This window comes from Bufo bufo, chromosome 4, assembly GCF_905171765.1.
Source record: "Bufo bufo chromosome 4, aBufBuf1.1, whole genome shotgun sequence".
NCBI lineage: Eukaryota > Metazoa > Chordata > Amphibia > Anura > Bufonidae > Bufo > Bufo bufo.
Window position 1 is genome coordinate 34,127,083 of NC_053392.1, and position 16,961 is coordinate 34,144,043.

The 16,961-nt window shown below is 42.3% G+C and overlaps 1 protein-coding gene across 1 annotated transcript; it reads left to right on the forward strand.

The window, feature by feature from the left end:
• Positions 1-15,614: 15,614 nt before the first annotated feature.
• Positions 15,615-16,553, forward strand: LOC120998939 (olfactory receptor 2D3-like). The gene has a single exon (XM_040429816.1). It carries the CDS (start codon positions 15,615-15,617, stop codon positions 16,551-16,553), a length of 939 nt encoding a protein of 312 aa, XP_040285750.1.
• The last annotated feature ends 408 nt before the right edge of the window (positions 16,554-16,961 follow it).

Genomic DNA, 16,961 nt, shown 5'->3' on the forward strand with positions numbered 1-16,961 from the left:
CCAAGTTAGCAGAAATATTTTTTTTTTCTTACAAAGTCTCATATTCCACTAACTTGTGTCAAAAAATAAAATCTCACATGAACTCACCATACCCCTCACGGAATCCAAATGCGTAAAAATTTTTATACATTTATATTCCAGACTTCTTCTCACACTTTAGGGCCCCTAGAATGCCAGGGCAGTATAAATACCCCACATGTGACCCCATTTCGGAAAGAAGACACCCCCAGGTATTCCGTGAGGGGCATATTGAGTCCATGAAAGATTGAAATTTTTGTCCCAAGTTAGCGGAAAGGGAGACTTTGTGAGAAAAAAAAATAAAAAATCTATTTCCGCTAACTTGTGCCAAAAAAAAAAAAATTCTATGAACTCGCCATGCCCATCATTGAATACCTTGGGGTGTCTTCTTTCCAAAATGGGGTCACATGTGGGGTATTTATAATGCCCTGGCATTTTAGGGGCCCTAAAGCGTGAGAAGAAGTCTGGGATCCAAATGTCTAAAAATGCCCTCATAAAAGGAATGTGGGCCCCTTTGCGCATCTAGGCTGCAAAAAAGTGTCACACATCTGGTATCGCTGTACTCAGGAGAAGTTGGGCAAATGTGTTTTGGGGTATCATTTTACATATATCCATGCTGGGTGAGATAAATATCTTGGTCAAATGCCAACTTTGTTTAAAAAATGGGAAAGGTTGTCTTTTGCCGAGATATTTCTCTCACCCAGCATGAGTATATGTAAAAAGACACCCTAAAACACATTGCCCAACGTCTCCTGAATACGGCGATACCACATGTGTGACACTTTTTTGCAGCCTAGGTGGGCAAAGGGGCCCACATTCCAAAGAGCACCTTTAGCATTTCACAGGTCATTTACCTACTTACCACACATTAGGGCCCCTAGAATGCCAGGGGAGTATAACTACCCCACAAGTGACCCCATTTTGGAAAGAAGACACCCCAAGGTATTCCATGAGGGGCATGGCGAGTTCCTAGAATTTTTATTTTTTGTCACAAGTTAGCGGAATATGATTATTTTTTATTTATTTTTTTCCTTACAAAGTCTCATATTCCAGTAACTTGTGACAAAAAATAAAAACTTCCATGAACTCACTATGCCCATCACGAAATACCTGGGGGTGTCTTCTTTCCAAAATGGGGTCACTTGTGGGGTAGTTATACTGCCCTGTTATTTTAGGGGCCCGAATGCGTGAGAAGTGGTTTGAAATCAAAATCTGTAAAAAATGGCCGGTGAAATCCGAAAGGTGCTCTTTGGAATGTGGGCCCCTTTGCCCACCTAGGCTGCAAAAAAGTGTCACACATCTGGTATCACCGTACTCAGGAGAAGTTGGGCAATGTGTTTTGGGGTGTCTTTTTACATATACCCATGCTGGGTGAGAGAAATATCTTGGTCAAATGCCAACTTTGTATAAAAAAATGGGAAAAGTTGTCTTTTGCCAACATATTTCTCTCACCCAGCATGGGTATATGTAAAATTACACCCCAAAACACATTGCCCAACTTCTCCTGAGTACGGCAATACCACATATGTGACACTTTTTTGCAGCCTAGGTGGGCAAAGGGGCCCACATTCCAAAGAGCACCTTTCGGATTTCACCGGCCATTTTTTACAGATTTTGATTTCAAACTACTTTGCACGCATTTGGGCCCCTAAAATGCCAGGGCAGTATAACTACCCCACAAGTGACCCCATTTTGGAAAGAAGACACCCCAAGGTATTTCGTGATGGGCATAGTGAGTTTATGGAAGTTTTTATTTTTTGTCACAAGTTAGTGGAATATGAGACTTTGTAAGAAAAAAAAAAAAATCATCATTTTCCGCTAACTTGTGACAAAAAATAAAAAGTTCTATGAACTCACTATGCCCATCAGCGAATATCTTAGGGTTTCTACTTTCCGAAATGGGGTCATTTGTGGGGTGTTTGTACTGTCTGGCCATTGTAGAACCTCAGGAAACATGACAGGGGCTCAGAAAGTCAGAGCTGCTTCAAAAAGCGGAAATTCACATTTTTGTACCATAGTTTGTAAACGCTATAACTTTTACCCAAACCATTTTTTTTTTTTACCCAAACATTTTTTTTTTATCAAAGACATGTAGAACAATAAATGTAGAGAAAAATTTATGTATGGATGTCGTTTTTTTTGCAAAATTTTACAACTGAAAGGGAAAAATGTCATTTTTTTGCAAAAGAATCGTTAAATTTTGATTAATAACAAAAAAAGTAAAAATGTCAGCAGCAATGAAATACCACCAAATGAAAGCTCTATTAGTGAGAAGAAAAGGAGGTAAAATTCATTTGGGTGGTAAGTTGTATGACCGAGCAATAAACGGTGAAAGTAGTGTAGGTCAGAAGTGTAAAAAGTGGCCTGGTCATTAAGGGTGTTTAAGCTAAGGGGGCTGAGGTGGTTAATAAGTGGGATTTCTTGCCTTATAAATGGGGTTGGGACCATCAGTGGCGTTGAGGAGAAGTCAGGTGGATACACAGCTGATAGTCCTACTGAATAGACTGTTAGAATTTGTATTATGGCAAGAAAAAAGCAGCCAAGTAAAGAAAAACGAGTGGCCATCATTACTTTAAGAAATGAAGGTCAGTCAGTCAGCCGAAAAATTGGGAAAACTTTGAAAGTAAGGGCTATTTGACCATGAAGGAGAATGATGGGGTGCTGCGCCAGATGACCTGGCCTCCACAGTCACCGGACCTAAACCCAATCGAGATGGTTTGGGGTGAGCTGGACCGCAGAGGGAAGGCAAAAGGGCCAACAAGTGCTAAGCATCTCTGGGAACTCCTTCAAGACTGTTGGAAGACCATTTCAGGGGACTACCTCTTGAAGCTAATGAAGAGAATGCCAAGAGTGTGGAAGAACCTAGAATATGACATATTTTCAGTTGTTTCACACTTGTTTGTTATGTATATAATTCCACATGTGTTAATTCATAGTTTTGATGCCTTCATAGTCATGAAAATAAAGAAAACTCTTTGAATGAGAAGGTGTGTCCAAACTTTTGGTCTGTACTGTATATGCACCATATTTTTCACCCTTTAACCACCTCAGCCCCTATAGCTTAAACACCCTTAAAGACCAGGCCACTTTTTACACTTCTGACCTACCCTACTTTCACCGTTTATTGCTCGGTCATGCAACTTACCACCCAAATGAATTTTACCTCCTTTTCTTCTCACTAATAGAGCTTTCATTTGGTGGTATTTCATTGCTGCTGACATTTTTACTTTTTTTGTTATTAATCGAAATTTAAAGATTTTTTTGCAAAAAAATGACATTTTTCACTTTCAGTTGTAAAATTTTGCAAAAAAAACGACATCCATATATAAATTTTTCTCAAAATTTATTGTTCTACATGTCTTTGATAAAAAAAAAAATGTTTGGGTAAAAAAAAAAAATGGTTTGGGTAAAAGTTATAGCGTTTAAAAACTATGGTACAAAAATGTGAATTTCCGCTTTTTGAAGCAGCTCTGACTTTCTGAGCACCTGTCATGTTTCCTGAGGTTCTACAATGCCCAGACAGTACAAACACCCCACAAATGACCCCATTTCGGAAAGTAGACACCCTAAGGTATTCGCTGATGGGCATAGTGAGTTCATAGAACTTTTTATTTTTGTCACAAGTTAGTGGAAAATGATGATTTTATTTTATTTTTATTTTTTTCTTACAAAGTCTCATATTCCACTAACTTGTGACAAAAAATAAAAACTTCTATGAACTCACTATGCCCATCAGCGAATACCTTGGGGTGTCTTCTTTCCAAAATGGGGTCACTTGTGGGGTAGTTATACTGCCCTGGCATTCTAGGGGCCCAAATGTGTGGTAAGAAGTTTGAAATCAAAATGTGTAAAAAATGACCGGTGATATCCGAAAGGTGCTCTTTGTAATGTGGGCCCCTTTGCCCACCTAGGCTGCAAAAAAGTGCCACACATGTGGTATCGCCGTACTCAGGAGAAGTTGGGGAATGTGTTTTGGGGTGTCATTTTACATATACCCATGCTGGGTGAGATAAATATCTTGGTCAAATGCCAACTTTGTATAAAAAAATGGGAAAAGTTGTCTTTTGCCAAGATATTTCTCTCACCCAGCATGGGTATATGTAAAATGACACCCCAAAACACATTCCCCAACTTCTCCTGAGTACGGCGATACCACATGTGTGGCACTTTTTTGCAGCCTAGGTGGGCAAAGGGGCCCACATTCCAAAGAGCACCTTTCAGATTTCACCGGTCATTTTTTACACATTTTGATTTCAAACTTCTTACCACACATTTGGGCCCCTAGAATGCCAGGGCAGTATAACTACCCCACAAGTGACCCCATTTTGGAAAGAAGACACCCCAAGGTATTCCGTGAGGGGCATGGCGAGTTCCTAGAATTTTTTATTTTTTGTCACAAGTTAGCGGAAAATGATGATTTCTTTTTTTTTTCTTACAAAGTCTTATATTCCACTAACTTGTGACAAAAAATAAAAACTTCCATGAACTCACTATGCCCATCAGCGAATATCTTGGGGTGTCTTCTTTCCAAAATCGGGTCACTTGTGGGGTAGTTATACTGCCCTGGCATTCTAGGGGCCCAAATGTGTGGTAAGAAGTTTGAAATCAAAATGTGTAAAAAATGACCGGTGAAATCCGAAAGGTGCTCTTTGGAATGTGGGCCCCTTTGCCCACCTAGGCTGCAAAAAAATGGTCACACATGTGGTATCTCCGTACTCAGCAGAAGTTGGCCAATGTGTTTTGGGGTGTCATTTTACATATACCCATGCTGGGTGAGAGAAATATCTTGGCAAAAGACAACTTTTCCCATTTTTTTATACAAAGTTGGCATTTGACCAAGATATTTATCTCACCCAGCATGGGTATATGTAAAATGACACCCCAAAACACATTCCCCACCTTCTGCTGAGTACGGAGATACCACATGTGTGACACTTTTTTGCAGCCTAGATGCGCAAAGGGGCCCACATTCCTTTTAGGAGGGCATTTTTAGACATTTGGATCCCAGACTTCTTCTCACGCTTTAGGGCCCCTAAAAAGCCAGGGCAGTATAAATACCCCACATGTGACCCCATTTTGGAAAGAAGACACCCCAAGGTATTCAATGAGGGGCCTGGCGAGTTCATCGATTTTTTTTTTTTTGGCATAGGTTAGCGGAAATTGTTTTGTTTTTTTCACAAAGTCTCACTTTCCGCTAACTTGGGACACAAATTTAAATCTTTCATGGACTCAATATGCCCCTCAGCGAATACCATGGGGTGTCTTCTTTCCAAAATGGGGTCAGTTGTGGGGTGTTTGTACTGCCCTGGCATTTGAGGGTCTCCGCAATCATTACATGTATGGCCAGCATTAGGAGTTTCTGCTATTCTCCTTATATTGAGCATACAGGTAATGAGATTTTTTTTTTTCCGTTCAGCCTCAGGGCTGAAAGAAAAAATGAACGGCACAGATTTCTTCATTCGCATCGATCAATGTGGATGAAAAAATCTCTGCAAAAAAAAAAAGGAGGGGAAAGGCGTCTGCCAGGACATAGGAGCTCCGCCCAACATCCATACCCACTTAGCCCGTATGCCTTGGCAAACCAGATTTCTCCATTCACATCAATATGCCTCGGCAAACGTATCTTTTACTGCAGAGGAGAAATCTCGTCTTGCAGCGCCGCATACACAGACTTGCGTGTAATCTGACAGCAGCACAATGCTTCTGTCAGAATGCACATCAGTGCTGCAGCTAGTCGATCGGTTGGTCCACCTGGAAGGTAAAAAAAAAACAAAAAAAAACAGGCCGCAACACAATAATTTTATTAACTTTGGAAGAGAACATATAAACTTTAACTTTTTGAACTGAACATTAACCTTTTTGCTTACTGGTGTTTTTTTTTTATTTTTTTTTTACCTTTATAGGACAAACCTCTCCTTCCCCATGGGTCAATGTGCAAAGCGCAAATCGCCCAAAGATGTGGCGAAGTGCGTTATGCACTTTGTCCCATGTGAAAGGAGACGTTTGCAGCAGCTGTGAGTGAATGGGCCCTAATAGCCCTGTGTGCCTGTCCTGGTGAGATGTGATCCCTATGCTAGGTGTACCTGTGTGTGGTACTTCCGGAAACACTCTCCTAAGCATAGGGCAGGGTGGTCAGGACAGTCAGGACAGAAATAGCGGGTGTCACGCCTTATTCCACTCCTGCTACAGACACGACATCTTTTTCGGGGTGACAGTTGGGTTGAGGTACCAGCAACGACATTGGGGAAATGTCGCTCGTGTAGACGGCTAACTACACTGGTGGATGGGGCCACGGAACCTTCTGGATACAGGAGGTTCTCGATGATCTCTTCCTGGAATTTGAGGAAGGATCGTGTTCTCCCAGCCTTACTGTAGAGAACAAAACTATTATACAGAGCCAATTGAATCAAATATACAGACACCTTCTTATACCAGCGTCTGGTTCTGCGGGAAACTAAATACGGAGACAACATCTGGTCATTGAAGTCCACCCCTCCCATGAGCAAATTATAGTCGTGGACTGAGAGGGGCTTTTCAATGACACGGGTTGCTCGCTCAATTTGGATTGTCGTGTCTGCGTGAATGGAGGAGAGCATGTAAACGTCACGCTTGTCTCTCCATTTCACCGCGAGCAGTTCTTCGTTACACAAGGCAGCCCTCTCCCCCCTTGCAAGACGGGTGGTAACGAGCCGTTGGGGGAAGCCCCGGCGACTAGGTCGCACGGTGCCACAGGCACAAATCCGTTCTAGAAACAAATGCCTAAAGAGGGCCACACTTGTGTAGAAATTGTCCACATAAAGATGGTACCCCTTGCCGAATAAGGGTGACACCAAGTCCCAGACTGTCTTCCCACTGCTCCCCAGGTAGTCAGGGCAACCAACCGGCTCCAGGGTCTGATCTTTTCCCTCATAGACACGAAATTTGTGGGTATAGCCTGTGGCCCTTTCACAGAGCTTATACAATTTGACCCCATACCGGGCACGCTTGCTTGGGATGTATTGTTTGAAGCCAAGGCGCCCGGTAAAATGTATTAGGGACTCGTCTATGCAGATGTTTTGCTCTGGGGTATACAAATCTGCAAATTTCTAGTTGAAATGGTCTATGAGGGGCCGAATTTTGTGGAGCCGGTCAAAAGCTGGGTGGCCTCTGGGACGGGAGGTGGTGTTGTCGCTAAAATGCAGGAAACGCAGGATGGTCTCAAATCGTGTCCTGGACATAGCAGCAGAGAACATGGGCATGTGATGAATTGGGTTCGTGGACCAATATGACTGCAATTCATGCTTTTTAGTTAGACCCATGTTGAGGAGAAGGCCCAGAAAAATTTTAATTTCGGAAACTTGGACTGGTTTCCACCGGAAAGGCTGGGCATAAAAGCTTCCCGGGTTGGCGGTTATAAATTGTGTGGCATACCGATTTGTTTCTGCCACAACTAAGTCTAAGAGCTCCGCAGTCAAGAACAGCTCAAAAAATCCCAGGGCCGAACCGATCTGAGCCGTCTCAACCCGAACTCCAGACTGGGCGGTGAAAGGGGGAACTAATGGTGGGGCTGAAGTTGGTGACTGCCAATCAGGGTTTGCCAGCACCTCAGGGATTCTAGGGGCTCTACGGGCCTGTCTGTGCAGTGGCTGCGACGGGGTAACTACTGCACGTGCCACCGTACCAGCTTCAACTGCCCTTCTGGTGCTCGCTACTTCACCATGTTGTACGGCAGTGCTGGTACTAGGTCCAGGAAGGGCTGCGCTGCTGGTGTATGCCTCACCACGTGATCCGGCAGCTCCAGCCCCACTCTGCTGCTCTTGAAGCGGATCCTGCGCAACCTGTGGTCTAGCGACACGGGGCCGGGTACGCCTGGTGCTATCAGGGACCTCAGCCTCCTCGTTCGAACTTTGGGTCAGAGAGCCACTGCTTTCTACAGGTTCATATTCTGACCCGCTAGATTCGTCAGATGAGGGTTCCCACTCCTCATCCGACTGGGTCAGAATCCTGTAGGCCTCTTCAGAAGAATACCCCCTGTTTGACATTTGGACTACTAAATTTAGGGGTATTCCCTGAGACTACCCAAGAAAAAAAGCAAGCCTGTCTTACAAAGGGGAGGCTAGCGAAGTACCGGAGGCTGCTTCGATTGATAAAAAATATCAAAACTGATTTTTTTATCGCCGCAGTGCGTGTAAAGTGAATGTGCAGTGATCAAAAAATATATATTTTTTGTCACTGCGGCGGGGCGGGCGTGGGTGAACGCACGTGTGGGCGACCGATCAGGCCTGATCGGGCAAACACTGCGTTTTGGGTGGAGGGCGAGCTAAGGTGACACTAATACAATTATAGATCTGACCGTGATCAGTTTTGATCACTTACAGATACTATAAAAGTACAAATGCTGATTAGCGATACACTAATCAGCGAATAAGTGACTGCGGTGCGGTGGGCTGGGCGCTAACTGATCCCTAAACTACCTAACCAAGGGGCCTAAACTATCCCTAAAACCTAACAGTCAATACCAGTGAAAAAAAAAAAGTGACAGTTTACACTGATCACTTTTTTCCTTTCACTAGTGATTGACAGGGGCGATCAAAGGGGTGATCAAAGGGTTAATTGGGGTGCAGGGGGGTGATCTGGGGCTAAAGTGTACTGTTGGTGCTACTCACTGTGATCTCTGCTCCTCTGCTGGATCCAACCGACGAAAAGGACCAGCAGAGGAGCAGAGAAGCCATATAACAGATCATATTTACTAATATGATCTGTTATACGGCTTGTGATTCGTTTTTTTGAAAATCGCCAGCCTGCCAGCCAATGATCGTTGCTGGCAGGCTGGTGACGAACTTGTACTTTAACTTTTGCCGGCCCGCGATGCGCATGCGCGGGCCGGCTCTGACCGAAATCTCGCGTCTCGCGAGATGACGCACAGATGCGTCCAGGAGGAATGAATCAACCACCTTCTGGACGCATCCGTGCGTTAGGCGGTCCGGAGGTGGTTAAGATACACCTGCCTATAAGAAAATAAGAAAAAATATATTTTTCATTAGACCTCAGCTCAGACCCCCAATGTTAATAAAACCCCCAATCAGACCTCAAATCAGACCCCCAATGTTAATAAGACCCCCAATCAGACCTCAGATCAGACCCCCAATGTTAATAAGAACCCATTCAGACCTCAAATTAGACTCCCAATGTTAATAAGACCCCAATCAGACCTCAGATCAGACCCTGAATGTTAATAAGACCCCCAATCAGACCTCAGATCAGACCCTCAATGTTAATAAGAACCCATTCAGACCTCAAATTAGACCCCCAATGTTAATAAGAGCCCAATCAGAACTCAGATCAGACCAGTAATGTGAAATACCTCCATTCAGACCTCATATCAGAGCCCCAATGTTAATAAGACATCCAATCAGACCTCAGATCAGACCCCTAATGTTAATAAGACCCCATTCAGACCTCAGCTAAGACAGTAATGTGAAAGACCGCCATTCAGACCTCAGATCAGACCCCAATGTAAATGACCCCCAAAAAGACCTCAGATCAGACTCCCAAATGTGAAAGAACCCCATTCAGACCTCAGATCAGACCCCAATTTGAATGACCACCAATCAGACCTCAGATCAGAGCCCCAATGTGAATAAGACCCCATTCAGACCTCAGCTAAGACCAGTAATGTGAAAGACCCCCATTCTGACCTCAGATCAGACCCCAATATAAATAACCTCCAATCAGACCTCAGATCAAACCCCAATGTGAATGATCCCCATTCAGACCACCATGCTCAGAGCAGACAAAATTAAATCAACTTACCTCCTGCTCTGGACGCCGCCACCGCTACTGACATCCAGCACTCTTCCTGTTCTTCCTGCCGCACAGTCACAGCACAGCGAGAGGAAGACCAGGAACCGGTGAGTACAGAATCCAGGGAGCGCTGCATTCACCACTTCCCGGTCCTGCTGTACTAATGAGCGTTTCCATAATGGAAGAGCTCATTAGTATTCGCCCCATAAGACACACTGACATTTTCCCCCACTTTGGGGGGAAAAAGGGCATCTTTTAGGACGAAAACTAAGGTGTGTGTGTATATGTATATGTATATACAACACTTCTCTATTTTTTATTCTATTAAAAGCAGAGTGTAGTTGAGGATTTATAAAATAAGGTTTTACCTTCTTTACAATAATGCAAAAAAAAACTAACCCACATGATTTCCCAAAAAGACCACTCCGATAATTTAGCCCCTTCAAGATGAAACCTATTTTCATTTTAGTATTTTCATTTTTTACTCCCCGCGTTCCATGAGCCATAACTTGTTTAGTTTTCAGTTCACACAGCCTTTGCGGGATGAGCTATATTTTATAATGGCAGCATTTAATTTTCCATGTCTTGAATTGGAAAATGGGGAAACAATTCTTTTTGGGGTGAAATTGAAAAAAATCTCTATGTGTTAAAAATGACATGATGTCTTTATTCTGAGGGTCAGTATGATTATGATGATACCAGATTTGCATAGTTTTTATTTTGTTTTACTACTTCAAAAAAAATAAAAACCTTTAAAAAAAGAATCTAAATTTTCTTTGCATCATCATAACTTTTTGAAATTCCCATCCACGGAGTAGCATGAGGGCTTTTTTTTGGCTGAACCAACTGTAGTCGGGTAACCAATGGTTCATAAGCTTCTCAATAAGATTGACGAGCCTGTCACCGATCCACGCCAAAACTGAGGCAAGATAATCTTTTAGATTTAATAATTAGAGACGAGCGAAGTTATGAAAAACTTTGATTCGACTGCTTCACCAAAGTTCACATATAAATTCTCTTCGTGACTTATTACTTTGTCACGAATCGCATTCCATTTAACCCCTCAGATGTCATGTTCCACACGGATCGTGGCATCTGACATCGTGGCATCTGAAAAAATAAATACATACATCATCCATTTCCTCACGGAGAGGCCACCTCGTCCATCTTGATTGAAGACGCGCCAAATCTCCCGCGCTGCCGTGATGACGTCATCACCGATGACATTAACACGCCCGGCCAGCGTGATGATGTGGTGACGTCATCATGTCCGCTCACGGGAGATTTGGCGTGTTTTCTTCAATATAGATGGCCGTGATGGCATCTCTGCGAGCAAATTGATGAGGTGGGTACGTTTTTGGTTTATATACTGCCATTTCAGGAAAAATGTATTTGTTACCACAAAGCGCCAGGAGATTCGGCTTTGTAGTGAATCGAATTTTTCCTGAAATTCAGATCAAATTTAAACTTTGATTCAATCAACACTAGTTTTAATTTTATTAAGCGCAATTCTTTTCACTTAAAATAAAGGTAACTTTAACCAAATACCAATTTTACCTCAATATTGAATACTCAATACTGCAACTTCCTTACCAAGTACAGTAGGAGGGCAGAGGTCAGTCCAGTTCTTTTGGTGGCCTTGGCACGTGATGGACGTTTCTACGTTTGATTGACGAAGGGGAAAGGAGTAGATCGCCTCCCATCTAGTCAAATCACTATAAACTGGGAAAACCTCCCAATAGAGATGTCGCGAACATAAAATTTTCCGTTCACGAACGGCGAACGTGAATTTCCGCAAATGTTCGCGAACGGGAGAACCGGGCGAACCGCCATAGACTTCAATAGGCAGGCGAATTTTAAAACCCACAAGGACTCTTTCTGGCCACAATAGTGATGGAAAAGTTTTTTCAAGGGGACTAACACCTGGACTGTGGCATGCCGGAGGGGGATCCATGGCAAAACTCCCATGGAAAATTACGTAGTTGACGCAGAGTGTGGTAAGTTAAATTCGCAATGCGATTAATATAACCTGTATTAATCGCATTGCGATTACAACTTAGAGCTGGGTTCCTAATAGTTGTATTGCTAGAATATAACGAAGATTGAGAATATAGTGCTATTTTCGCTATATTCGTCAATTCTAGCAATACAACCATTGGGAACCCAGCTCTAAGTTGAATTCGCAATGCGATTAATATAACCTGTATTTATCGCATTGCGATTACAACTTAGTCAAATTTGTGACACTGCAGCTTCCGAATGAATCTAAGATGGATGCTGTCCAGGAGGTGGGAGGTTCTGGCAGGGAAGGTATGATGCTGATTGGCTGGAATGTGTCTGCTGACTGTGAGGTACAGGGTCAAAGTTTACACAATGATGACGTATAGGGGGCGGACCGAACATCGCTTATGTTCGCCCGCCGCGGCGAACGCGAACAAGCGATGTTCGCCGGGAACTATTCGCCGGCGAATAGTTCGGGACATCTCTACCTCCCAACACATATTCCAAAGTGCTTTATTAGCCAAACATATGTAAGAAACAGCACCCTGTTGGCATGTGTTTGGTTGGTATACATCAGAAGACCTTTGTTTAAGCTGACTGCTATTTTCAATGTCCTGTAAGTATGGATAAAGCATTTTACCAAGTGGCTGCTATTTCCATTACACGTAGACTTCCAAACCATGAAATGCGTTAGCCGTATAGTAATTGCCTTTCCATATACGTACAGATAGCAGATATACACAAACATGTAACAACTAAACTCCAGATTGGGAGGTAATGTAGGAGAATGGTTGTTGCAAACAAGATTTTCCAATGGTATCATGGAGATAGTCATCATCATAACTTATGCAAAATGTCATCAAATAGTGCAAATGGAGGGATAAACTTGGCACAATCATTGCTGCCCCAGAATATGCCAAACGTGTAATTTGGTGGGGTTCCTCACTTGTTAGGAGAATTGTGACCTCCCAACTTCACCAATTCAATGCCGTTATCAGATGCTTTCCCCATTAGATTCCATGGAGGGGTGATGATGAAAGGTTTGCAGGTTGTTCTTGTTTCGGTACTTTCCCATACAATTCAATGAAGAGAGATGGTGGTAAGTACAGCCACCACTCCTTTGAAGCAAATGTAAAAAGTGTTTATTTGGCATTGGCAAAAATAGGGGGTAAGGGGGATCTCTTTTCTCCTAATAGGTGAAAGTCCCATAGTCCCCTACCTATGAGTCGCTTATGACATTTCATGTACATGCGCTCCAATCTTAACTGCAAAGGCTTGAATTCAAGAAAATGGGCAACCTTAGGGGTTTACATCCCCATGGCTCTTGCACTACTTTTTTGCAGTGCGGACCGTCGGATGTGGATCGCAAATCCCATTCAAGTGACTGGGTCTGTGTCCAGATATAGCGGGCACATGGTTGGTGCCCGTGCATTGTGGACAGCAGCAAGGACACAGGCCAACAATGACCGTGTGCATGAGGCCTAAGGGTCAGTGCCTGGAAGATACATGACCTTTGGTGGCTGTGCATAGCCTGATCCCTCTGTTTTGGATTTGGAGTGGTAAGGTAACCTGATGTATAGTTAGCGCCCAGATGGCCAAGGTGATTTACCTTGTTTGTCATGTACATATGGATGCTTAAACGTTAATATTGAACTTGGATATCCTGTGTTGTTTGGACAAAAATAAAAGTTGTTTGGACTTTTAACCCCCGAAATCTGTGAGTCTGTCATTGCAAACCCCACTACAAGCACCAGTTCACATCCACAAGTAACTGAGGCCAGGACGCCTGGAACAGTGGCAACATGGACCTCAATAGAAACAATGGCTCCAATTCAAACCCACAAGAAGCCAATGCCAGAGCACATGGCACTACGGAAATGCCATTGTAACAGTAGACCACTGGTAGAGGTCATCCATTGAACATGACACATTTCCACATATGGTCTATTCCAGTTTTACATTGTACTTAAAATGTATCATTGACTTTAAACAAAATCCTCTTAGGCTCAACCAGACGTAATGGCCTGGAATTGTGGGACTACTATTAATTAAGTCTCAGAAGAGTAGTTATCATTGACTATAAACAAAATTCTCTTGGGCTCAACAAGTCCTAATGGCCCAGAATTGTGGGACCACCGGTAATTAAATCTCAGAAGTGAAGTAGAAGCTCCGCTCCACCAGTGATAAGACTATTGGGAATTATCCCGTATTCTGTCGAGTACTATATACTGGAGTTAAAACGGATACAATTCTTATGTATTAAGACACACGAAGAACCCAAGATTCCAAGAACCCCTGGCAAAATGGTGGAAACATCTTGAAGAAGATGAAAATGTCATCTTCAAGGAGGCTGAATATAGTTCACTCTTACTTCTAGGAAGATGTATTATCTTATTTCTGGTAAAGGAAAATTCCATGTATTCTATAGATACAGTAAGTAGATTTACTGAGTTTTTGTACATTCAATGTCAAAAATTATTTAAAAAATGTCACACGAGAAAAAACCCAAAACTAATAGAATGGGATGGAGTTTAGAGCAAAGAAAATGATGAATAATCTGTACTTAAAGAGGAATCCAGGGCGAATAATCTTCTGTCTGTCATAAATACCTGGGAGAAGGTGACTGTGACCTTTGAAGACTATGACCTTCAACCACCAGTGATTTGGGGTACTCATGCTGATCAGTCAAAAACAACAATAGAAAACTTCCCCATACAAATCATTTAAATACACAATATGAGACCCACTCAAGTCTATGTGACGGGTTTGTTTTTGGTATGTATTTTCTGGTAATTTTTTGTTTCACCTGTAAAAAACAGTCATCTAAAGTAAAACTGTATGCTGTTTTTGAGCATGGTTTGCTATGGTTTATATGGTCACCACTGGGGAAGATTTTTGCCTAATTTTTTACGGCAATTTTCATTTATTTTTAATTTCATTCAGTTTTCAGTAGTGACAAAACAGTAAAATTTTTCTAAAAAATTTCAAAAATTGCTGCAAAATTCATGAAACTATCATGTCATTAAATGTTTAGTCACCACCATTTTTACATTATCAGCATGATAATCTATTACAGGAACAGCAATAATCAGCATGTTAACTCTTTGGGGGAGGATTATCATGAAGGGAAGTTTCCAAGAGTTGCCGTTGCCATAATTTGCCATAAATGTATCAAATGTTACATAATCTTTGATATGTTTGGTGCATCTTTAAGTCTCACTCTTGAGATGTCACACCACTTTTTACGTCACCCCTTACGTAACGTAAGATCTGGACAACTTCTGCAACTTTTAAAAAATCTGGCCACCTCCGCCAATCTGCCACTTTTCACAACTGGAGTGAGTGGTGTAAAAATGAAAAAGTTAGTAAATTGTTGCACAAATAGGTCCCAAAAGTCACAAAACCCTATTTTGCAGCTTTATGAAGCCAGAATTCTAGAGAGCACGGCTTGATAAATTCTCCCCTATGTGCGCACCATCTGTTTGACGGGTAGATAGGACCATTCCTTCGGGCATTGATGTAGAGGTAGTTTTCACATTCAGGCTCTATCGCATCAGGCAGGAACCCTGTAGAGATTTTGTATTGAAGCCCAGAAGCTTCAATATTTGCATTGTCTACTGTTTATAATAATATACCCATGATCTGTTGATGATCAGGAACAAACAACCATTGTTTCCATGTAAACTGCTTTGTCACCTGACAAAAGACCATACGAGAGAACCTCCAGCTACACTTTATAGGATGGACTGTGATATTGTTATATGAATATTATGTAATATTTCAATATTTTCTCCCAGTTAGGAGATATCTCCATGCATCCGAGAAATCACAGCACCGTAACTGAGTTCATTCTTCTTGGACTCTCGAATGACCCCTCAACACAAATCTTACTCTTCCAAATTTTCTTGATAATCTACATGGCCACCTTGGCGGGTAACTTTTTACTGATACTAGCCGTGAGAACAGACGGTCGCCTCCACAATTCCATGTATTTTTTTCTGTCCAGCCTCTCATTTTTGGACATCTGCTATACCTCTATCATAGTACCCAAGATGCTGGTGAACTTTCTTGCATCGAAGAAGACTATTTCTTTCACTGGCTGCGCCCTACAGGTTTATTTTTATCTCTTCTTGGGTGAGACTGAATGTGTCCTTCTGGCCTTCATGGCCTATGATCGGTTTGTTGCCATATGCAACCCTCTACGGTACAATGCAATTATGAAAACTGAGGTGTGCACCTGGATGATCGGTGCGTCATGGTCAACCGGATGCATCATCTCATCCATGGACATGTACTTTACTTATCGTTTAACTTATTGTGGTCCAAACATAATCGACCACTTCTTCTGTGAGGTCCCTTTGTTACTGCAGCTCTCATGTACCGATATCTCAGTCAATAACATTATCAAGCTGGTGGGGGGCACCGCGCTGCTCTGTATCCCTCTTACTTTAATATTGATTTCCTATTTTAAGATCTTTGCTGCCATAGTCAGGATCCACTCTGGAAGATACAAAGCTTTTTCTACTTGTATATCTCACCTAGTGGTGGTGACCATTTTCTATGGGACAGCTATGTTCATGTACATTCGTCCCAAGCACTTAGCGACTAAAGATACAGATAAGTTGGTGGCGGTCTTCTACACAGTGATTACCCCAACATTAAACCCTGTAATCTATAGCCTGAGAAATAAAGATGTACAAAGAGCCATGAGGCGGCTGGTAGGACCTGCTGCTTGTAACCCAAACCGGTGACATGTCAACAAATGTGGAAGAACCTACCATCTTTAGGGGTGACCACATCTATATTTCTGTTGATGTTTAAGGGCTGGCGAAGGCTCAGTATGGTCTTGTTGTGGTCATCAATGAACATATGAAAAAAAAAAAAATCCTTAAGACTCACAACTTTATCTCTTCCATTGTATTACAAGACTTTTGACCCACCAAAGTGGTCATTCATACATCCTACATTCTCCTTGTAGTATAGTTCGGCATGCTGTGGACATCACCATGTCTGCAGTCTGAAACCTTGGTCATTGGCAATAGAATAAACGTAAGCGGATGAATAATCTAAACTTTTCATTAGGTCCTATTCTATTTTTGTTACATTTCAATCACCCGCTTATAGTAGAGATCAATGTTGGTCTTATAAAAGAAGCTTCA